This window comes from Mesoplodon densirostris, chromosome 18 (assembly GCF_025265405.1).
Source record: "Mesoplodon densirostris isolate mMesDen1 chromosome 18, mMesDen1 primary haplotype, whole genome shotgun sequence".
NCBI classification, from domain to species: domain Eukaryota; kingdom Metazoa; phylum Chordata; class Mammalia; order Artiodactyla; family Ziphiidae; genus Mesoplodon; species Mesoplodon densirostris.
In genome coordinates this window covers 8,188,839-8,213,736 of record NC_082678.1, presented here as the reverse complement: position 1 = coordinate 8,213,736, position 24,898 = coordinate 8,188,839, and the positions used below count along the sequence as shown (strand labels likewise).

Below are 24,898 nucleotides of genomic sequence, written 5' to 3'. Positions count from 1 at the left end.
GAACACTTTTTTGTCTCTTCTTATTTATTTGTTATGCTTAGAACATCTCATTTTTTATTGGACTCAGAAGTAGAAGCTCTCAGAGAAGACAGCCTCCGTCTCTTGGCAATCTGTTCCTGGCGTTTTTCTTTGGCCTTCTTTATTCTCTTGCCAGAAGTTTAGCATATTCTGCAGCCTCTTCCTTATTTTTCTTAGTACGCTGTTTCTTCAGAGCAATACGCTGACATTTGTGTTGCAGAACACATGGAGTAACAAGATGCTGAATCTTGGGTGCTTTGGTCCTAGGTTTCTTACCTTTGTTTTGGGGCTTTCTCACAACATACTGGCGGACATCATCTTTATTTTTTTATTTTTTATTTTTTTTAACATCTTTATCGGAGTATAATTGCTTTACAATGGTGTGTTAGTTTCTGCTTTATAACAAAGTGAATCAGTTCTACATATACATATATCCCCATATCTCTTCCCTCTTGCGTCTCCCTCCCTCCCACCGTCCCTATCCCACCCCTCTAGGTGGTCACAAAGCACCGGGCTGATCACCCTGTGCTCTGCGGCTGCTTCCCAGCAGCTATCTGTTTTACATTTGGTAATGTATATATGTCCATGCCACTCTCTCACTTTGTCCCGGCTTACCCTTCCCCCTCCCCGTATCCTCAAGTCCATTCTCTAGTAGGTCTGCGTCTTTATTCCTGTCTTGCCCTTAGGTTCTTCATGACCATTATTTTGTTTGTTTTTTAGATTCCATATATATGTATTAGCATACGGTGTTTGTTTTTCTTTTTCTGACTTATTTCACTCTGTCGGACATCATCTTTAGAGAGATTGAAAAGTTTGTGGATTCTGCTAGCTCTTTTGGCGACAAGGCACAGTAGTATCAGTGAGTCAGGAATATCCTTCTCCCCTTTTTTTACGATGACCAAATTGAGAACACTCAGATTTGCATTCACAATGCAACCCCGTACAGATTTATGCTTTCTTTCTCCAGTCCTCCTTGGTCTGTAGCAGGAATGCCCCTTACTCAGTAGCAGGCGGACTCGGCCATGGGTCAAGACACCCTGCTTCATGGGGAAACCTTGTTTGTCGTTCCCACCACTGATTCGGACCACATAACCCTTCCATTCTTCACCCCGAGCGTCAGCAGCAACTTCTGTGGCCATACGCTTCTCATAAAAGGTACGAAGTTTTTGTTCATTGTTCACTTCAATGAGTTTCTGGCAGCCAGTAGCCGGGAAAGAGATGTTCTGCTTTATCCTCAAGTGGCTGATTGCCTCCGAGGTGCCACAAAAAAGAGCTGCCTAAACTTTAGATGTTGGAGTTCTTCAGCTTAGGACCTGGGCTCTCTTTTTCTGTCTAACCACTGTCCTTAAGCATAGAATCGTCATGCCACTGTTTTGAAATTTTTCACATGGTGTGCTTTTATCCTTTAGGTCTTAGCTTAAATATTACTTCACAAGAAATCTTTCCTAACCACCCAATTTAAATAAATCCTCTACTTTATTCTCTTGCAATACTCTCATATATAATTTATAATTATAAATTTTTGCTTGTAACCTTATTTATAGGCTGACTATGGTACTGGAAAGAAAGGGCCTTGAGGAGAGAAACTGTCTATTTGTCTGGCAATATGTATACTGCATCCAGTATAGTGCCTGGCACATAAGTACTCAATAAATACGAGTCGAACAAATAAATTCTTGGAAATGATGGGGAAAACCAGGTTTATTTGGTATACTATCAGAAATACAAACATTTTAGAGAATACATTTTTATTGTTTTTCAAGTAAAAGTTACACTGTCAAGTAAATAATAAATACATGAAGTAGCTGAGTAATTCACAACCTCATTAGCTTACACATTATATTTTGAGGCCCTTTCTCCCCCGACCAAGAAATTATTTCACTTTTGAACTCTGTGGTAGGTACAACAAGAATTACTTAACTCCCATTTTATTGATCAGACTGTTTACTCAGAAATCTTGTCCACTTTGAATTATACAGCTTAAGAAACCCTCTCCCCTTCTTGATGTCACTCCTTTATTTCATATTTGTTCTTCACCTTCACATGACCTCGGAACCTTGACTTTAGTAACTTAGCCCCTCCTTAATTTATACTTCTTGAGCACCACAGATTGATTTTTTATTTCTCAACACTTTGATTCCAAATTCTTTTCTTCCTAATCCTTTTTTGTCATACCTACTCACCAAGAAACTATCCCCACTCAGTAGAAATATGTGCATTATTCATTTCTACATCTTTACTGTAGTGCAGTGTGGGACTAGTGCCAACTCGCTGGACTCCCAGAACTGCCAAGGAATCCTTTCATGCATCAACTCCCTCTTAGTCTCTTCAACTGTCATTCTCAAACATTGATCTTTAAGCCCTCATCTTCCCTCAGCCACCCTTGTCCTTCCTCCATCTTCCCTTACTCCTAGTAGAAAACAAAGAAAATTTGGACTATCAGATGGGTGTGCCTTCTTCTACTGTAATATCTGCCATCAAACTTGGGTCTACCTCTTCCCATCCTTAAATATTTCTCCCTTGTTTCATAATCTGTCAAATGAAAATTCCTACCTACATCTGAATTCTGGATCCTAATCCTCTCTGTATCATCAAGGACCTTACATCTTTTTTCCTATCTTGGCAAACTCACTTTGCACTCATTCATTTCCTATCACCAGTAAACATGCTCACACATTCTTGGGGGAAAAGAACCACTAAAACTACAAAAAAAAAACCTTACTCTGTTGACTCTTACTCTCTGTAACTGCCATCTTTCCTTTTTACTTGTCTTTAGAACCAAAATTCTGAAAGAATAGTCTCTACACTCACTGCCTTCTATTCTTTTTTTTTTTTAATTTTCATTTTTATGAAAGTTGTACGTAGTTTTTTTTTTTTTTTTGCGGTATGTGGGCCTCTCACTGTTGTGGCCTCTCCCGTTGCGGAGCACACGCTCCGGACGCGCAGGCTCAACGGCCATGGCTCACGGGCCCAGCCGCTCCGCAGCATGCAGGATCCTCCCGGACCGGGACATGAACCCGCGTCCCCTGCATCGGCAGGCGGACTCCCAACCACTGCGCCACCAGGAAAGCCCTGTACATAGTTTTAAAGCCAAATAGCTTTACCATGCTTTTAACTGGAAAAAAAAACAAAAACAAAAATTGCAGTCCTGTTTTGATACCCTTAGTATCTTGTTAAATATTGATAAGATATTTTTAAAATATGTGTAAGATATGAAGAGTAACTACAGACGCTTGTGTGTCTTCTGCTCGGTTTAAGAAGAACATTATCAATAACTTTATGATCCCGTCCCATTTCTTCCTCCCTCAGAGGTAAGCACTGTCCTGGATTTTGTGTTTATCATTCACTTGCATTTTTTCAGGTAGATTTTTGCTGTTGTTGAGATAAAATTCACTGGTTTAACCATTGTATAATATACAGTTTAGTGACTTAGCATATCCACAATGTTGTACAACTGCCACCACTAATTCCAGAACATTTACATCACCCTAAGAAGAAACCTTGTACCCTTTAGCAGTCATTCCTCATTCCCCCTGTTCTCCCTCCCCTAGCAACCACTTCTGTCTCTATACATTTGCCTATTCTGGACATTTCATATAAATTAAATCATTCAATATGTGGCCTATTGTATCTGACTTCTTTTACTTAGCATAATGTTTTCAAAGTTCATCCATATAAATAGCATATATCAGTACTTTACTCCTTTTTAGGGCTGAACAGTATTGCATTGTATGAATATACTAGTTTGTTTAATTATTCATCAGTTAATGGACATATGAGTTGTTTCCACTTTTTGGTTATTATGAATAATGCTGCTTTGAATATCTTGTACAAGTTTTTGTGTGAATATATTTTTCAATTCTCTTTTGTGTATACCTAGGAATGGCATTGCTAGTTATATGGTAACTCAGTGTTTAACTTTTAAGGAACCGCCAGACGCTTTTCCACAAATGGTTGCACCATTTTGTATTCTCACTCGTACTGTATGAGAGTTACAATTTCTCTACATTGTCATCAACACTTACTGTTTTCTGTCTTTTCTATTATAGCCATCCTAGTAGGTGTGAAGTAGTAGTATCTTCTTGCGGTTTTGGTTGAGCATCTTTTCATGTGCTTATTGGCCTTTTCTTTCTTTTTTTTTTTTTTTTTTGCGGTACGCTGGCCTCTCACTGTTGTGGCCTCTCCCATTGCGGAACACAGGCTCTGGACGCGCAGGCTCATCGGCCATGGCTCATGGGCCTAGCTGCTCCGTGGCATGTGGGATCTTCCCGGACCGGGGCACGAACCCACGTCCCCTGCATCGGCAGGCGGACTCTCAACCACTGCGCCACCAGGGAAGCCCCTTATTGGCCTTTTAACTATGTTCTTTGGAGAAATGTCTATTCAGATCTTCTGCCCATTTTTTAAATTGGGCTCTCCTTTTATTGTTGAGTTATGAGAATTCTATATGAATTCTGGAATGAGTCCCTTTTCAGGTGTATGACTTGCAAATATTTTCTTCCATTTTTTGTTGTCATTTCACTTGATAATGTCCTTTGGTGCTCAGAGTTTTAAAATTTGATGAAGTTGATTTTATCTTTGCTTCTTTTGTTGGCGGTGTTTTGATGTCATATTTAAGAACCCATTGCCTAATCCAAGGCCATGAAAAGTTACATCTATGCTTCCTTCTAAGAGTTTTACAGTTTTAGCTCTTAACATTTAGGTCATTGATATATTTTGAATTAATTTTTATATGTCATGTGGGCTTCCCTGTTGGCAGAGTGATTAAGAATCTGCCTGCCAATGCAAGGGACACGGGTTCGAGCCCTGGTCTGGGGAGATCCCACATGTGGCGGAGCAACTAAGCCCGTGCGCCACAACTACTGAGCCTGAGCTCTAGAGCCTGCAAGCCACAGCTGCTGAGCCCGCGTGCCACAACTACTGAAGCCTGTGCGCCTAGCGCCTGTGCTCTGCAGCAAGAGAAGCCACGACAATGAGAAGCCCGCGCACCGCGACAAAGATTAGCCCCCGCTCACCGCAACTAGAGAAAGCCCGCGCACAGCAGCGAAGACCCAACACAGCCATAATTTATTTATTTATTTATTTATTTATTTATTTATTTTATTTTAAAAAATTTTATGTGTCATGTTTGGTAGGGGGTCCAAATTCAGTCTTTTGCATGTGCCTACCCAGTTGTCCCAGCACTATTTGTTGAAAAGACTATTTTATCCCCATTGAATGGTCTTGGCCATTCAAAAATCAGTTGACCATAGATATATGGGTTTTTTTCTCTCAATTATTGGTATATTCCGTTGATCTTTATGTCTTTGCAGTCTTGATTACTGTTGCTTTGTAGCAAGTGTTGCAATTGAGAAGTGTGAGCCCTTCTACTTTATTCATTTTCAGGATTGTTTTGGCTGTTCTTGGTCCCCTTGTAATCCTATGTGAATTTTAGAATCAGCTTGTCAATTTCTACAAAGAAGTCAGCTGGGATTCTGATAAAGATTATGTTGAATCTGTAGATCAGTTCGGGGAGTATTGCCATCTTAACAATGTTAAGTCTTCCAGTCCATGAACATAGGATGTTTTTTCATTTATTTACATCTTCTTTATTTCTTTCAATAATGTTTTTTTTAAGCTCTGTTTCTTTTGTTAAATTTAATCCTAAGAATTCTCATTTTTTATGCCACTGTGATTTTTTTATATTGATCTTGTATCCTACAACTTTGCTAAACTCATTTAGCAGCTCTAGTAGTTTTTTTTGTGAATTCTTTAGGGTTTATTACATATAATACCATATCATCCATGAAAAAAGATAGTTTTACTTCTTCTTTTTCCCATCTGCTTTCCCATCTGGATGCCTTTTTTTTTTTTTAACATGTCTAATCTCCCTGCTTAGAACTTCCAATATAATGTTGAGTAGAAATGACAAGAGCAGATAGCTCTGTCGTAGAGGGGAAGAGACATCTTCGTTCTGATTTTAATGGGCAAGCTTTCAGTCTTTAACTTTTAAGTATGATGTTAGCTGGGGGTTTTTCATAGATGCCCTTACCAGATTGAGGAAGTTCCCTTCTATTTGTGGTTTGTTGAGTGTTTTTCTCATGAAAGGGTGTTACATTTTGTCAAATGCTGTTTTTGCATCTATGAAAAAAATAACATGAGTTTCCTCCATCCCCGTTAATGTGGTATATTATATAGATTTCATTTTTATATGTTGAACCAACTTTGCATTCCTGGGATAGATCCTACTTGGTCATGGTCATGGTGTATAATCTTTTTAATATGCTGCTGGATTTCATTTGCTAGCAATTTGTTCAGGATTTTTGCATCTATATTTATAAGAGATGTTAGTCTGTAGTTTTCTTGTGATGTCTTTATATCAGGGTAATACTGGTCTCATGGAATGAATTAGAAAGTGTTACCAACTCTTTTATTTTCTCTTCCTTTTTAAAATGGTTTTACCATGTGTTTCATATCCCTAAATGTGTATTGTTTAATTTAACTGTTTTTGACTTTTATATAAATGGATTCATATATTTCCTGGTATACACGTATGAGAGTTTATCCAGGGTATGGCTTTTATTTGTTATTATTTGATTGCTTTAAAGTAGTTAAACCTGTGTGTTTTTCCTAAACACTGCTTCACCTGTAGCCTGTGTATATTGATATATAATGTTGTCATTATCATTTTTTCCCTAAATATTCTAGTTTCAGATTTGTAGAAAGGCCTTTTTAAAAATGTTAATTCCCAGTTTCATTGTACTGTGTTCATATATGTTGCTTATATTATTTCTTCTTAGGGGGATTTATTATGGTTTCCTCTGTAGCCTAGTAGGGTCTTTTGGGGTGAGTGTTCTATGAGTACTTTTATAAAAGATGTATGCCCTATTTTGAGGCACATAACCGTGTTAAAATATCCTTAAGATGTTCTGTATCCTTGTTTATTTTTTATCTCTTTGACCTGTCATGTAATGAGATGATTTGAGTCTCCTTACTTTAGTATGTTCATGTGTTTCCCTTGAATCTCCTCTAATTTCTGCTTTATGGATGTTGCTGCTAGATTATGATAGTTAGATATTAAGATTTTTAGATACCATGAGTTGACCTCATTGACATTATAAGTACCTTTATCTTGTTTAAAGCTTTTAATGTAAATTCTACCTTGATTGAAAGTAAAAACCCTGACTCCTGCTTTCATTTTTTTGTATATGTATTGCTTAGTATGTCTCCATCCTTTTGAGTCTTTCTCAATCACCCTGTTTTGAATGTGCCTCTTATGATCATCATGGAGTTGGGTTTTGCTTTGTGTTACAGTACGAAAAAATTTTTTTAGTTAATTTTTTATATTTTATGTGACAGATATGTTTAGTTCATATTTATCTTTTTATGTTGCTGACTCTGTGCTCTGTTTTTCTTCTCTGAGTGTAAGGTAGATAAAGCTATAGATAGATGGATAGATATAGATAAGTGGATATAGGTTGGATTATATTTTTGTTGTAATTACCTTTATAACTTAATAAAATTACCTTTTGTTCTTTATTTCTTTTAGAGAGTATCCATCATTTTCATACTGTAAGCAGGGGAAAGTTTCCTTGTTTCCTCTTTTTCCTCCCTTTCATTTCGTCTACCACCTAATAGCAGTAAACTTAGTGTGTATGTAGCATACAATTAAGTGTGGTTGTATAATACTTACATTACTTAATTTTCCGTTTTAAATGGAGTTCTTTTTTACATCTATTATAGTTGTAACGAAAGGCAAATTGTAATTCCCATTTACTTATCTCTACCCCTTCCCCATCTTACATTAGTTATACCATTTCTTTCTTGTGAGGGCATATAACATGTACATTGTAATCTGACACCCTAGTAGCCCCACTTCTTTTAACTTCAATTCTACATGTAAATGTATTCAAAGCAGCCTTCCAGTCCTTCTGTTGAGTTTTTCCTCATCACTTCTGCTGTTTATTTCCTAGTAACTTCTTTAAAGGGGGTTGTACAAACAATATTTCCTGAATTATTTATATATATATAAAATATATATAATATATGAGATTATATTTTATATTATACATTTATCTATAATATAAGCATTATATAATCTCATATGTTATATGAACCTATAAAAATAATTCAATCACATATGTAAATATATGTACATTATAAAATCCTTGGTTAATAACTTTCTTTCCCTAGATATCTTGTAGTATTGTACCACTGGCTCCTGGAATTGAATATAATCCTGAAGAAACTGAAGGCTGGGCTGATTTCTCCCTTTGATGGTTTTACCTAGCTGCTCAGAGGAGTCTTTCTTTACCTTTAAGATTCAATAACTTTACTGCAGTGTTGATTATGACCACTCTTTTGGGACTGTTTTCATTGGCACAAAATGTGCCGCTTCAACATATAGATCAAGGCATGTGGTGGGGGTTTTTTGTGTTGGTTTTGGGTTTTTGGCCTGTATATTTGAAGGGATTTGGATATTTGTATATTTGAAGGAATGTCTCCCATTGCTCCAATCCAAGTTCTTCCCTCTGCTTTTTCTAGATCTCAGAAATTCTTGATGAGTGCAAGAGATGTAGGTGTATCACTTCAAGTGAGCCCTTTATCATACTTGAAGTATGTTTTTGCTGTCATTTTCTGAAATCTGCTACTGCTGGCCTTTTTTCACTGCTCACTTGGCCTTGAATGGCTTCTACTTCATTTCTCTTCACATACTTCTCTTATGCCTTTTTCTCTTATGCATTTTTTCATTCTCCAGATCGTATCACCGTTTTGCTTTTGTGTGGTATTCAAGAGAAAAAGAAAGTTGTTTTCCTGTGTTGCCACATTCATACCAGAAATCCTGGTATTGTTGTTTTCTGTTAGTTTGTTTTTTATGTATCCAGCAACCTTCCATTACTAGTGTTTGGTAAGAGTTTATTATCTGAAGAGTTTGTTGGATTTTGTACATATTGTCTGCAAATAGTGACATTTCAGCATCATCCTTTCCAGTTTTTACACCTTCCTTGCCTCCCTCCTTCCCTTCCTTCCTCCTCCCCTTCCCCCTCCCCCCTCCCCTCCCATTTCACTCCAGTGTTACCATTTCAGCTACATCTTAGGAGTTGAGGTGTGTCGTTTTTATCTCTCAGTTTGAAATATTTTCTACTTGATTATGATTTCTTCTTAGTTATTTAAAAGTGTTTCTTAATTTCCAAATATGTGACTGTTTTTTCCCCTGATTATTGTATTACTGACTGCTAATTTAATTGTAATACAGAGAATAATACCAGTTGTTTGAAATGTGTTAAAGTGGTCAGTTTCCTTAAATGCTCTGTGTTTACTTGAAAAGAATATGTATCCTCTAGTTGTTGGCTGCAGTTTTACACATATCCTATTTGTTTGAGACTGTTAATTGTATTCCTTGAATCAGCTATACTCTTAATAAATTTTTTTGCTTGCTTGAACTATCAGTTACTGAGAGAGGAATGTTAATCTCCCACTGATGGTGGATTTTTCCATTTCTTCTTATAACTTTGGCATTTTTTGCTTATATATTTTGCATACAACTTTATAATTGTTAATAGATTGAGCCTATTATTATAAAGTGATATTTTTGCCTTAAAGTTTCTTTTGTCTGATATCAATTTTGATAGCTTTATTTTGATTAGTGTATTTTCTGATGTCTTTTTCCACCCTTTTTCTTTTAGCTTTTATAATCAACATTTAGTTGGATTATTTGTAGGTGTTTTATCTAGTCTTCCAATATCTTTCCCCCCCGCCCCAGTCTCTCTTAATTGGAGTATTTAATCTAAATATAGGTAATGTCATTTCCAGTATATTTGGATTAAAATCCGCCATCTCATTTTGTCCTTTCTCTTTTTTCCACCTCCCTTTTCCCCACTTCTTTTCCTCTTTATTTCTGCATTCTTTTGTTGGTCTCAGCAAGCAATATTGGACTGGGAGATGTCTAGCATATTGATGAAGTCACGGAAATGGATTAAATCACCCAGGGAGAAAGGAAAAACACAGTATCAGAGTTGAAGAATTCTTTCCATGAGCTTATCAGCAAACTAGACACAGCAGAAGATAGAATCAGTAAATTTGAAGACAAGTCAATATAAATTATCCAAACTGAAATTGAAAGAAAAAGTAAAAAACCAGAACAGACTATCCAAGATCAATGGGGTAGTATCCAGACAGTTTAATACAATATTACTGAAGTCCCAATAGGAGAGAGAAATGGGATAGATTCCAAGAGCTGATGGCTGAGAAGTTTTTTCTTTTCTTTTTTTAGTGGGACATATAATAATGACATTTTAAGAGTAAATGAAATATATGGTAAAGTGGTCTCAGGCCCTTGGGAAGAAGAAAATTCAAACTTTAGAACAACTTAGGCTTCAAAAAAACTCCTAGATAGGGATTTCCCTGGTGGTCCAGTGGTTAGGACAGCACTTTCACTGGCGTGGCCTGGGTTCACACCCTGGTTGGGGAACTAAGCCATGCAGCCAAAAAAAAACAAACAAAAAAGAACTCCTAGATAAAGCTCCCCAGAACAGAAGATCATAGTCATATCACAAATCCAACTGAGAAACTAGACACTATGGGCTAGAGATAATGGAGGAAGAAAAAGAGCATAGTCAGACCCCTTAAGACTTAAGATATTGGAATTGTCAGCTCAGATTACAGTGTGTAAAACAAGCATATTTAATATGTTTAAGAATAAAAAGGGATTGAGATCATGAGTAAAGGGCAAGAGACCATATAGAAACTCATTGGGAGGATTTAATAGCGTTTTGCACAGAGTTGAATATTAAATTGTAACACATCTGAAGAAGTATCAGGATGCAGGAAAAAATGGAGAGAGGGAGGGCAAGAAAGAAAGAGAGAGAAATGGAAAATACATGAAGAGATTAAGAGTTAGATGATAAAGAATGAGAAGCTCTAATGTGTCTAGACAGAGTTCCAGAACGAAAGAAAGAAAAAGAATAGGGCAGAGGCAGTGTTCAAAGAGGAGATCCCAGAATTTGATGAAAGACACAACTCACAGATTCAGGAAGCCTAATGAATCTCGAGCAAGATAAAAAAGAAGTCTACATGTAGACACATCCTGGTAAAACTGTACAATACCATAGAAAAATACACAATCTTTCAAGAACTGTTGTAGTAAATGGAAGTCAGAATACAGTGTCAATTCTGTTATAATCTAATGGAATGTTGAATGTGCTCAGAGCAAACAACCATCAACCTAGAATTGTACACCCAGCAAAAATATCTTTAAGAGTAGAGGTTAGGGCTTCCCTGGTGGCGCAGTGGTTGAGAGTCCACCTGCCGATGCAGGGGACACGGGTTCGTGCCCCAGTCCGGGAAGATCCCACATGCCGTGGAGTGGCTGGGCCCATGAGCCATGGCCGCTGAGCCTGCGCGTCCAGAGCCTGTGCTCCGCAACAGGAGAGACCACAACAGTGAGAGGCCCGCGTACCACAAAAAAAAAAGAGTAGAGATTAAAAATAGATAAATTTTTGGATAAAAAAATCAATTTGGGGCTTCCCTGGTGGCGCAGTGGTTGAGAGTCTGCCTGCCGATGCAGAGGACACGGGTTCGTGCCCTAGTCTGGGAAAATCCCACATGCCGCGGAGTGGCTGGGCCTGTGAGCCATGGCCACTGAGCCTGCGCGTCCGGAGCCTGTGCTCCGCAACGGGAGAGGCCACAGCAGTGAGAGGCCCGCATACCGCAAAAAAAAAAAAAAAAAAAAAAAAAATCAATTTGCCACCAGAAGACTCTTCTAAAAGAAATTTCACAGAAAGTACTTAAGAAAGAAGGAATGTGATTCCTTTAGAAAGATTTGAGATGCAATAAGAAATCTCTTATAATCAATATTTAATTGGATTGTATGTGGGGTTTTTGTTTGTTTTTTTCTTTTTTTTTTTTTTGCGGTACGTGGGCTTCTCACTGTTGTGGGCTCTCCCGTTGCGGAGCACAGGCTCCAGACGCGCAGGCTCAGTGCCCATGGCTCACGGGCCCCGACGCACTGCGGCATGTGGGATCTCCCCGGACCCGGGCACGAACCCGCGTCCCCTGCATCGGCAGGCGGACTCTCAAACACTGCGCCACCAGGGAAGCCCTTGTTTGTTTTTTTTAAATATCCAGTCTTCTGATCTCTTTTTTGGAAGAGTAAATCTTCCAAATCTATATAAACATTATAAAAAACCAATGTCATGGAATTAAAAATAAAAACCAAAATAGAATTAAAACATGCTTCTGCAGCCACCGTTGCTAGAAGATATATTCCACTTGGCACCTGCTGCTGCTTCTTTTTTTTTTTTTTAATATTTATTTATTTGGCTGAGCCGGGTCTTAGCTGCAGCGTGTGGGATCTTTGTTACTGCGTGCGGGATCTTTAGTTGAGGCATGCAAACTCTTAGTCGTGGCATGTGAGATCTAGTTCCCTGACCAGGGATCAAACCCCAGGCCCCCTCCATTGGGAGCACAGAGTCTTAGCCACTGGACCATCAGGGAGGTCCCGGCACCTGCTTCTTTATACCGCTCACTTTTGAAAGAAAGTCTTGTGCAGGTGCATTTCACAGGAAAAGAGGGTAGACTGTATGTCTGCACCCTAGTTTTAAGGGAAGTTGGGAAGGTGAGCTTTCTGACTTCTCTCTGGGAAACTAGCACTGATAAGGAAGAATATCCACAAGTTGCTTAATAGCCAGACAACATGAAATTGCCCAGGATGCTGAGAGAAAACTATTGAGAAGGATTGAATAGGGAAAAAAATCATAATGTGCTATATATTCACTTTTCACTTTTAACTAATGTATCCAAATGAGTTCAATACTGGCATTCCACAAAATACATGAGCCTTCTCTTGCATACTAATTAAATAGCTCATGTGAGAAATAGTGGAGAGATGTTAGATGATAGAGATGCCTTGAAAGTGTATCCAAAAGATGCTAAACTGAATAAAAGAAAGGCTGATTGTAGTGCCTTTGAAATGAGATTTATCGTTAGGTCTGTTAACTAGAAGGAGCTACTCATCTACCCTGCTGTAGAAGGCTAGCAAGCAATCATTTATCATTCCTTTCCCCTTCTCATTCTTCTATGCTGCTTTATAGCAAATGAATATACTCAGCTTGCTTTGAGATGTCTTTTGATGTCTAGTTTTTAAGTGGAACTGCTGAGGCAAATTGGACCACCTCTTTGGGTCAGTCCCACAGTTTTGAGCCAAAACCTCATTAAGACTAGTGGATAACCAACATATCTGTGTTGGCTTTTCAAAATTAGCAGTGCAGCTTATTTGGAGAATAATCTTGTAATGTTTAACCCCATAGCTGGCCACAGTCTCAAGTAATGCTTTTTGCTATAAAGTCTAAAAGCTGAACGTTAATAGTTACTCCAGCTTCTTTTGGTTAGTAACTTGCCTGGCATATCTTTTTCTGTCCTTTAACTTTCAACTTTCTAAGTCCTCATGTTTTAGGGATATCTCTTATAATCAGCACGTAGTTGGATTTGTTTTTCTGATAGTTTTTTATTTTAATACATTTACATTTCTTGTGATTCCTTATAAATATGTTTCTTACATCTTTTTACTTTCTATTTTCCTGTTTTTTGTTGTCTGTCTTACCTTTATAAAATTGAAGTTTTCTTAATTTTTCCCCCTTTACTACTCCTATTCTTCTGATAACAACTCTTGGAATTCTAATACAAATTATGATTAATTTAACAAAGTCTAAAGTTAACTACATCTCAATCAGTAGAAGGACTCTAGAACGCTTTAATTTCAAACTCTCCTATTATATATGGCTGTGTCTGCTAGCATTTTTTTTAACCCTTTTCCATCCTGCAAGCTAGGTGGTGGTGTTACTGTTGTGATTATTAATCTATATATTTATTAATTTCATTTCTTACCACTTTTAGTATTTCAGACCTTTTGTCTGACATCATTTTCTTTCCTTAAAACAGTGACTTTCAAGTCCTCAGTAATATTACATTAATAATATAAAGTAATTACATTAATTAATTAATATTAAATTAATTGTTAATTTATTTATATTAATTATAGATAAATTAATGATATTAATTATATTAATATAAGAATTAATGCTGTATCTTCTTATCTAAGAATAATTAATAATTATTAATTAAACTAATACATTAATTAATATTAAATTAATTATATTACATTAATATAAAGTAATATTACAAGTCCTCATGTAATATTAATATTACAACCACACAAACACAACTGAAACAAAAGTTTTACAAGACAGTATTTACCTTTATTATGTGAAATATCCTCTATATTTTTCTATTCTTTTTTTTTTTTTCCTTTTTTTCTGCCTGTTACAGTCTACGAAATCAATGTCATGACCCACTAGTGGGTCACAATCTATGATTTCAGAAATACTGCTTTAGGAAGTTCCTTTTTAATGAATCTGTAGGTGGTAAATTCTCTTTTCATCTGGAGAAAAAATTCTCTTTTTATCATTTGGTATACAAATGAAAATGTTTTCTCTCACACACCAAAGCATACTATCTTCCATCTTTTGATGTTGCTTTTGAATCTTCTGTCAATCTGATTGTGGGTGATCCTTAATCTTTTTCTGGGTAGTACTATGATTTCATTGTCTTTGGTCCCATAGTTATGGGACTCAGTTTCACTAGAGTGATTCTAGGTGCTTATTTTTATTTAGCCTGTGTGATATACCTGGGCTTCCTGTACCTGCGGAGTCATGTCTTTCATCAGTTCTGAAAAATTCTCAGCCATTATATCAATAGAAATATAATTCACTTACCATAAAACTCACCCTTTTAAAGTGTACAGTTCAGTGGTTTTTAGTATATTCCACAAGGTCATGCAACCATTGTTACAATCTAATTCCAGAACGTTTTCACCACCCTGCTACATTTTTTTGAGCTCTATCTTGACTGTCTTTTAACCCATCCCCTAGATAGTTGGTGAATTTTTTTGTTTATTTTTTACAGTTAGGTTTTTCAATTGTAAAAATCTCATTTGGTTCTTTCTGCAATCTGCCTATTTTTTTGGTTTTGATTTTTTAGAGTGTTTTATGTTTGCTAATTTTTGTAATTCCATTTTATATTTTAAACATTTTATAGTTCTATTCTAAAATCTGAGTTCTTGGGGACTAAATCTATTGCTTATTTTTTGTGACTCTTGCCTGTGATAGATTTATTTCCTTTTGTGTGTGTAGTAATCTTTGATTGTAACTCATATTTTATTGATCCTAATCTAGGAAAAAATCTGGGACCAAAACTGAGGATGCTTTCTGAGAATATATTTTATTCCCACTGCCAAGACCCAGAGATCCTGGGATTTCCAGCCTACTTCCAGGTTCTTTTCCTTACTAATGAGGCTTCTCAAGTTTAGTTCCTCCACCTTGCTCAAACCTCAAGCTCCAGTGTCACCCACATGTCCTAAGGAGAGCCCTTGCCCATCACAGCTCTGATTTCAGTTTCAGGTCATAGCTGATTTTTAAATTTTGTTTTGTTTTTTCTTCTCCGATTGCCCTTCTCGGGGATTTACTTTTCTCTCTGTGGTTCCTGCAGTGCAGTGAAAATTGTGTTTTATATATCTGGTTGGTTGAGGGGTTTTTAGCCAGGGATAGGAGTAGGGAATGCCACAGTATCTAGTCCACCACACTGCCAAAAGAGAAAGTAAAATTAAACTCTGAACTTTGTTTGAAGACAACCGTTAGTATAACCACACGCTAATTACCCCACCATATTGCTACTTCTGCTCTATCTGACTTTAACTGGTACCATTAAAATGTTATGAAAAGCCCTTTTTCCCTCTTCAGGGAAGACTACTTTTTTATAACATTCACTTAAAACTCTACGAAGTCATTTTTTGTTTTATTTTGTGGTTCTTACAGGATTATGTTGATAAAGAGAAGGCAATTGCCAAAGCGTTGGAAGACCTCAGAGCCAACTTTTACTGTGAACTCTGTGATAAACAATATCAGAAACATCAGGAATTTGACAACCATATCAACTCCTATGATCATGCACACAAGCAGGTGAGGAACAGTTAATTTCTAACAAAGAAAAAGATACTTTATTTGTTATAACTATTGAATTTTGTAAGTGTACCCCAAAAAACTTGTTGACTGTGGTTTCTTGTATCTGCCTGTCTTTATCTGAGGTCATCTGACTGACTTGACTTTTCTCCAGTGACAGAGTCCTGACATTGACCTCATCCTTCCAAGATTGTATGTAGAGTGAAGAATTGTGAGCTTCATAAATCGTGCATAAAACTTTTGGCTTTGAGTGCTTTCTAAATTTGTATTTTTCAACTAAGGATCACTGGGAGCTTTGTTTCCCTTTCTCCCCCTTTCTGAACTTGTTAAACTTTGAACAGTTATCTCAGACTGTGGTCATTTCATCTTCTGTATCTAAGAATTCATGCTGTATTGGTTATTTCCTATCAGTAAGTCATTTTGTTACTTGGTACACCTTGGAGGATAGATAAATTTTGAGAAGGAAAATAAAGTTAGATGCTATTTTAACTTCAACAGAAAATTCTGATGCTGCATGTTGAAGAGCTTGCTGAAAAATGAATTACACCTTCTTTATGGTCTTTCTCTTTTCTTTTCTTTTCTTTCTTTCTTTCACTGATTTAGAAAAGAAACTTATTCCTAACTAGTACTGGCATAAAGAAGGCGGCAATAATTCCTTTGGGGGATTTTAGAAGGAGGAAATGAATCTTTACATCTATAGAACAATTCTAACTTATTAAAGAATTTTGAGCCATTTGATCTTAGGTGACTTTAGCAGAACTTGCTAAGTCTTTGGGGGTACAATGGTTGTAGTTGTAAATTTGTAAGATTTATGAGCATTACTGGAATGCTCTCATAAGCTGGACCTGTCGAACCAACTTTTATTTTTTTAACCTTTGTTTCATCTTCCAACCAACCATAAGATTTTAGTGCACATAAAAGGCGAGCTTTGGGGCTTCCTTGGTGCCGCAGTGGTTGAGAGTCCGCCTGCCGATGCAGGGGACGCAGGTTCGTGCCCCAGTCCACGAGGATCCCACATGCCGCGGAGCGGCTGGGCCCGTGAGCCATGGCTGCTGGGCCTGTGCGTCCAGAGCCTGTGTTCCACAACAGGAGAGGCCACAACAGTGAGAGGCCCGCTTACCGCAAAAAAAAAAAAAAAAAAAAAAAAAAGGTGAGCTTTGACTAAGTTTTCTCTTACTGGCACAGGAATAGTTTGTAAGCTGGTTGTGGTCTTATGCTTTTTCCACATGTAACCACACCTAACCAGTTTAAGATTCTTCCACTGATAGAGTTATATTGAAGACAGCTTTTCAACTTCTTATACAACTTTAGACATTGTTTTAATATATTGTCAGCTCTACTTGATTTGAGGAAGAGAAATCTAGAGAGCATATATATGGACAAGATATATTAGCAATTACCTTACTACTTCAAAGAATCATATGTCAAGAAAGACAAATGCAACAGTGAATATTGCTTATCCAGTAACTTTTCCAGCTTTTTGGTGTGTGTGTAGTTCAAATTTGGGGTTTTGTTTTTGTTTTGTTTGTTTTGGGGAATTAACAAAGATATTTAGCATCTAAATACATATCTACCATTTTGGGCTCTTGAGAATTTCTTCAGTTAAGAATTGTGTTTGATAAATTAAAAGAATTGATATATTTGTATGTATAACTAAATCACTTTGCTGTACACCTGAAACTAACACATTATAAATCAACTATACTCCAATATAAAATAAAAATTTTTTTTTTAATGAAAAGACTCAGGCTCCCCTGGTGGTGCAGTGGTTGAGAGTCCGCCTGCCAATGCAGGGGACACGGGTTTGTGCCCCGGTCTGGGAAGATCCCACATGCCGCGGAGCGGCTGGGCCCGTGAGCCATGGCTGCTGAGCCTGCGAGTCCGGAGCCCGTGCTCCACAACGGGAGAGGCCACAACAGTGAGAGGCCCGTGTACCGCAAAAAAAAAAAAAAAAAGAAAAAGAAAAGAAAAGACTCCAGAGGAAACTTCAGGCACCAAAAAAGAACAATTAGAAAGGTTACATTTTTAGTTGAAAGAAGTTTCTTAACTTCCCTTTCTTTCAATTAGAAAAAAATGAACCAGGAAAAGTGTGATTCAAACTTGAATCATGTATAGACTTGCTTTTTAAGGGGAAAAAATTCTATCAGAGCAAAACAGATTTACAGATTAAATCTGAGCAAAAATATGGAACTAATAAAATTCGCATTGACAGCATTAATGTGATGGATGGTAATGTTTTAGTGATGTTGCTCTCAGTTTGAGAGTAGTAGAAATTATTACAACTGATTCATTTGAATTTGACATGTTTATTCTCCTGTACACCTTGTGTTGCCTCTGTTCTCTCATCACTTTTCTCTTTTGCAGTGATTCTCCATCTGGGGAGGTTTTGTCCCCCAGGGGACACTTGGCAATGTCTGGAGACATTTTTGATTATCACAACTGGGGAGATGGTAATACTGGCACCTAGTGGGTAGAGACTAAGTGTGCCGCTAAACATCCTACAATTCACAGGAAGGCTGCTTGCAGCAAAGAATCACCTGGCTCAAAATGTTGATCCGTAGTGCTGAGGTTGAGAAACTCTCTTCTCTTAAGACTACTGAAAAACTTTCAAATACATATGATATTGTGATATTGTTTGGCCTTTGTTTGGTACAAACCAATTTCATTTTAAGTCCCCAGTTATGTTGTAAACATTTCTAATGTTCTCATCTAAATGATCTCAAATATTTATTATTATTACTCTTTTTTAGATTATCATCAAAATGAAAATACAAAATTAAGGATTTCTTATATTGAACTACCATATCCATTAATATAGAATATATCTGTGATCCCTGGTCTGGGAAGAAAGTCTTTAGTTGGTGTGATTAATGAATGCATGTAAGCTTATTTGTTCACCTTGATCAAAAGCCCATCTAAGGTGTTAAACAAAGAACAGATGTGGTGTAAGTTTGTTATTTTGTTTGTTTTTTGGTAGTGTTCTCTATTTGGTTAAAATGTAGGCTTTTCAGCCTTCTTTATACTGTTCTCAATGGAAGTGGTAGAATCTTGAAATAGAATGCTATAAATATATAAACAAAAAAATGCACAGTACTGAATTTTTTATAGTTACTTTTCCCTGCCCTTAGAATTTCTAAGGAGACTTTAACTGATCTTGGTACAACACAGCTAAATAATCCCTAAGAGGAGGAGGTAGGTCCTATTTTTCATTCCTCTTTGATGGACATGAACTTACCATACAAATGGACCTACCATTTTCCAAATTTATGCTCTAAAATCATAAAGACACCCTGTCTTGTCTTCCAGGAAGGCACACAGGATTATTATGAATCTGAGATAATAGGTAAGTACATTCAACCCTATATTAGTAATCCCTAGTTTGCATCTTTCATCAAATTTTCACCATTAAAATTTTCCAGAGAAATAATCTATTATGTTAGTGGTAAACTTACTAGTATAGGCAGGATCCTGAACATGCCCTTATCTTTATTAAGCACAAGTAATCTCTCAAAAAGGAGCTATGTGGTCACCCTCATTTGTGGTGATTTTTTTATCCCCCTGCCCTTTGGTGCTATGTACATCTCACTATTCACTAGTTTTTCTCAAATTTTCTAAGATATTTTGTGAAGAGAGTCATTAATACACAGATACTAAGACCCAGCTTGATTTTCAGAGTTGAAAAACCTAATTAGACATTTTGGCTCTTTTTAGCAGTTTAATCCTCTTTAAAAGTGATAATTTCATACATTTTGAAATCTTCAAGGGTAAGCCTTCCATTCCTCAAAGGATAACCCAATGTATGATTCATTTTTATATACATTAGTTCTGATATGCCTGAGTGCTCAATAAACATTAGTATTCATCTTCTACCTTTGTTGGCTTAGTTATAAGTTAAAGTTGACTTTGAAACTAAACATTTTTCCATCTCTACCTCCGTGCCTCTTTATTTTGCATATCTTTTTAAAAAACGTACCTGCTAATGGATATAACAATGGAAACCATTTCTTTAGCCTTGCAAGGTTTAAATTTCAAACTCCAAAGAATATTCTCTTTCCCAGAGGTAAATTTGTAGCAGCACAGTAGTCGGTGCCTTATTTTAATGCTGGTGTGTTTTGGTTTTGTTTTTGCTTTTGCTTTCTTATTACCCGCTCAGGATTCTTCCAGTCTTACTCTCTTTTATTTGTGCCACTAAGGGGCTCTCCTCACTAGCCTCCAGTACATAAACTATTTGTTTATGTGGGACATAAACAAATTGTCCCACAGATGTACAATTGACCCTTGAATACACGGGGGTTAGTGGTACCAACCCTTCCATTCAGTCGAAAATCTGTGTGTGATTTATAGTTGGCCCTCCATATCTGAGGTTCCTCCCTATCTGTGGTTCCATATCTGTGGATTCAACCAACCCCAGATCATATAGTACTATAGTATTTACTATTGAAAAAAATCCACATATCAGTGGATCTGCACAATTCAAACTCATGTTATTCAGGGGTCAGCTGTATTTTGCCTGGTCTTTGTGGTGTCAGTTTTTTTCTCCCCTTAATTTCAGTTGGTTCCCAACTTTTTAAAATGAGATATTATATCATTCAGGCTTTGGCTTATCTTGAAATATTGAAACATCTGAGAACATTAGGCCTGCATATCAACATAACAGTTGGGTAAAGCTGATTAGTTGCCTTCTCTTTAGAAAGGCATGTTCTCATTCTCCAATTAGATATGGTTTCCACTTCATCTTTCTCTTACGTCAGCCTGTGAGACTCATTACATTACCTACCAAATCCCTCTAAACATTTGAATTTGTGACCCAGGGCTGTACCTTTCCTTCTTTTCCACACAGGCTCCCACAGGTTCTCATTGACACTAGGGAAGTAGCACATTGAAAAGATGCCTTCTTATTCCTCCTTAGTGTTGGGTACAACTTCCTTGCAATTTCAAAACCATCTGTAGTAGTCCAATCCAGTATCAAAATCTGGTACTGTAAAGCAGCTTTGAGAAATTCCTTCAACTTGTACAGAGAATCAGTATCTCCATCAGAGGAAAGAATGCTTTCAGCCTGCCTCTTCTTTTTGCTAAGATAGCTTCAGTATGAAAACCCCTGTACTTCAGTACATTTTTTAAAAAAAGAAATACGAAGGTCTGTTTTAGCTGTAAAAGTAGTGGTTTCCTGAGCTTTATAAATGACTGAACTAAAACAAATCAAGCCTGTAGCACCCATTAGTGATTTCTCTATTCTGAATTGTACAGAATAGAATCTATAACTACTACATGGTTTAGTTAACTTTGTCTAAACTTTGTCTAATACTTCTGAATTGAAGTATTTTCTGAGAAATTCTTTGGTGATAGAAGGAATGATCATTTTTGGACTTCACATGAACTTCATTCAAGTTTGGACTACTTTGCACTTGAAGTTTCACTGTTGACTGGTCAGATTTTTTTGCCTCTCGATGCATTTGATCCTCTGTATGCTTGGCACATGTAACATCAGGACAGTAAGCACACCAAAGCCAATTGAACCTCTGGGAAGCCACTGCAGATCTGATGAAATGTAACTGTATTCCTTTTTCAGTGCAACTTTGATATTCAGTGCAGGTGTTGTGGGGGGGCAGCGCAGAAGTAAAAACAAAATTAAAAAGGCAAGGGGAGAAAAGATAATTCTAGGGCTAAAATAAAAAGAAAAGGACCTTTCTAAGAAGTGAAATCACTAAGATCAGATACCAGTGAAGGTATTTCATAGGTGCTGTATATTTTGGGTGCTTATAGAATGTTTATACTTAGAAAACCATAAATTGATTATTGTAAAGATGTGAAATAGGTTAGGAAAATCATAAAGTATTTGTGAATCCCAAAGCTTCATAAATGTTGACTTAAATAGCACAGTTCACTTCTGAAGAGATTATTCTTTGAGAAGCAAAAGCAAGTGTGAAGAGAGGAATGTATCTCAGAATTAAAGCATATTGTAGTTGTATTTTAATAACCTGTATCAGAGAGGTGAAAATTTTAGGTTCAGTGATACTTTGTACCACTGTGTATGCCATTTTCTTTGGGACTGTTTTGTCTAATAAGAGAATTGACATCATTTGGCCAGTCTTCCAACAACTGAGCATGATTCGAGCCTTTTCACCTGTTAAATCTTATAACTCACCACCTCTGCTTTTGTTGAGAATAGATTCCTTACACCCTGCTATCACAACCTAGTTAACCTTGGAAAACTCTGCATCTGTTTAGGGAAGCTGTCTGCTTTTTGAGCCGAGGTCACCCTAAACAGACCCTTTGGGAGCTAAGGTTGCTGGTAAACCCTGTATTCTCATACTATGTATTTCTAACTCTGTTCTTTATCTTGGCACACAATTCCAAAGTGAATAAAAATGATTCTACCTTATTTATGTTTTGTAGCTTTCAACTGGTTTTCTGCTTCTGTACACATGCATTCATCACAGTGATGCACTGTGGCAGAGATTCTGGGATGAGGCTGTATGTTCTATTGTAGTCTGAAAAGTTAAAGCAACTTAAGGAATAATGATAAGTTTGTGAGCAACAGTACTGAAAAGAGAACTCTGAATTGGATGCTGCTGTTCCATTTGCTTTGGACCTAAGCAACTCTTAGGAATTATGCTCCTTCAGATTTTACCTAGAGGGCAAATCTTTGCCTCCAGATATGATCTCTAGAGGATTATGTAGATATACTTAAAACTTGTTATCCACAAAACCACAGTGGTATACCATTTCACACCTACTCCGATGGCTAAAATGAAAAAGACACAGTAAGTGCCGGAGAAGATATGGAGAAATTGGAACTCTCCTACACTGCTAGTGGGGTTGTAAAATGGCGCAGCCCCTCTGGAAAACAGTTTGACAGTTCCTCAAAATGTTAAATATAGAGCTACCACATGACCAACACATACTTAAGAGAAATGAAAATATGTCCACACAAAAACTTGTACAAGATTGTTCACAGCAGCACTATTCATCATAGCCAAAAAGTGGAAACAACCGAAATATCCATCAACTGATGGATAGATATACAAAATGTGGTACAGCTATACAATGGAATGTTATTCAGCAATAAAATAGAATGACTTACTGATAAATACAATATGCACGAATCTTGAAAATATTATGCTAAGTGGAAGAAGCCAGTCACAAAAGACCCTTATGTTGTATGATTTTATTTATATGAAAAGTTTAGAATGAGCAAATCTATGGATAATATAGTTCAGGTTTCCAGGGACTGGGTAGAAAGGGGCAATGAGGAATGAATGCTAATGGATGGGTTTTCCTTGGGGGATAATGGAAATATTCTAAAATCAGATAGTGCTGATGGTTGCACAACTCTGAGAATATGCTAAACCCACTAAATTTTACACTTTAAATGGGTGAATTTTATGATATATGAATTACATATCAATAAAATTATTTTTAAAAACTTCATTATCAAACTTAAATTTTGGTAGTGATGATGGTGACTTCATATATTGAATACATGGGGTGTGTGTGTGTGTGTGTGTGTGTGTGTGTGTGTGTGAAAAATACCTTAAAGCAGTATACACCTGGTGCTATTAAAGAATATAACATACTTTTAAAGCTTTTTGCTGTATTTCTGAACATAAAGCAAATATAAGAGTGATTTTATGACATTAATTTGATATTAACCAAATGATATTAAGTCATTGTGTTTCAGAGTAATTGGGCACAAATGGTATTGCCATAAATGACTATTAGAACTACTGTTACCTAGCCAAAAGAATGTATACTTCTCTTTTTCCCCTCTGATTTTTTTCAGTATCTATAATCATCATTAGTGTTTAGTTTTCTCTGTTACCAAACATTTGGTTTTCTCTGTTACTGAATAAAACGGATTTTCATCACTTACTGATATGCATGTGCTAAAAGAAGAATTTACACCTCAATGCCCAGTAACTTGGATTTCCTTAACCTTTCAACTATAATCTTTTTTCTGTGAGTAGTTTAACGCTGAGGCTTTCTGTGTTCTCTACTGGTCTTTTCCCTCCCTCATCACATGGCGATGTTCTGGCTGGTCTCATCCAGAGGCATCAAACACTGAGACTTGAAGTGGGTAACCTGGCCAAGCAACTACAGAATGACTACTCCAGTTTTGGAGGGGAAAGGAGTTCCTCATTAACGTTATGTCATTGGAGAGAGGCAGGAAACAGTGGGAAGAAGAGGCTGTGGATTTTGGGTTATGTGGGGTTGTTGACATAATGGAAAGGGAGTAGTTGAGTTCAGAAAGGGCTGGATCATATTTAGGCAGAAAAACAGATTGAGTTGCAAGCAACCACTGCTTCTTTGATCACCATTTTCCATGTCTGTTTGTAACCAACAAATAATACATAAAAGTATGTATGTGTTCCCTTTCCCAATAACTGATTTTAAAACTGAAACCAGTTTGATAAATGTTTGTTGAACATCTCTTTTGTGCCATAGACAGTGGTGTGTGCATTGCAGGGTTAGTTGTAAAGGAAAACTGAGAACAGTCTCTGGGAGAGTGAGATTGCTATCTGGTGAGAAAAACAAATCACAGATAATCTGACCCTGAAGAGACAGAATTAGGTTTCTCTTTAGAATTGAGTAAATATTAGAACATAGGATTTTTAGTGGCAATAGAAAATACCCTCTGCCTATTTTCTGGTGCCTGAAATTCCCTTCACATGGAAACAATGTTTTTATTCTTTAAATTGCAATAATAGATTTAAAATACTTGAGAAAGATAATAGATTTATTCCTAGTAAAGTATACTCAATCAAATATAAGCTTCTAACATCAAATTTTATTGTGATTCAAGAGAGAAGAGTAGCATCAAAAGATATAAAAAGTATTTTATTAGACTGAGATCCTTGTTATCTTTCGTTGATAGGGAAAACTGTCTC

At 36.7% G+C, this 24,898-nt stretch overlaps 1 protein-coding gene and 1 pseudogene across 4 annotated transcripts in view; one reads left to right on the top strand and one right to left on the bottom strand.

The window, feature by feature from the left end:
* Positions 1 to 24,898, top strand: part of GPATCH8 (G-patch domain containing 8) — a 104,419-nt gene that overhangs the window by 64,819 nt on the left and 14,702 nt on the right. For all 4 annotated transcript variants that reach the window (XM_060081309.1, XM_060081312.1, XM_060081310.1 and 1 more), the window contains one exon: positions 15,867 to 16,010. In XM_060081309.1, coding sequence (XP_059937292.1) covers positions 15,867 to 16,010 — 144 coding nt within the window. The remainder of the gene's footprint in view (positions 1 to 15,866; positions 16,011 to 24,898) is intronic.
* LOC132478420 (small ribosomal subunit protein eS6-like) lies at positions 48 to 14,740 on the bottom strand (annotated as a pseudogene).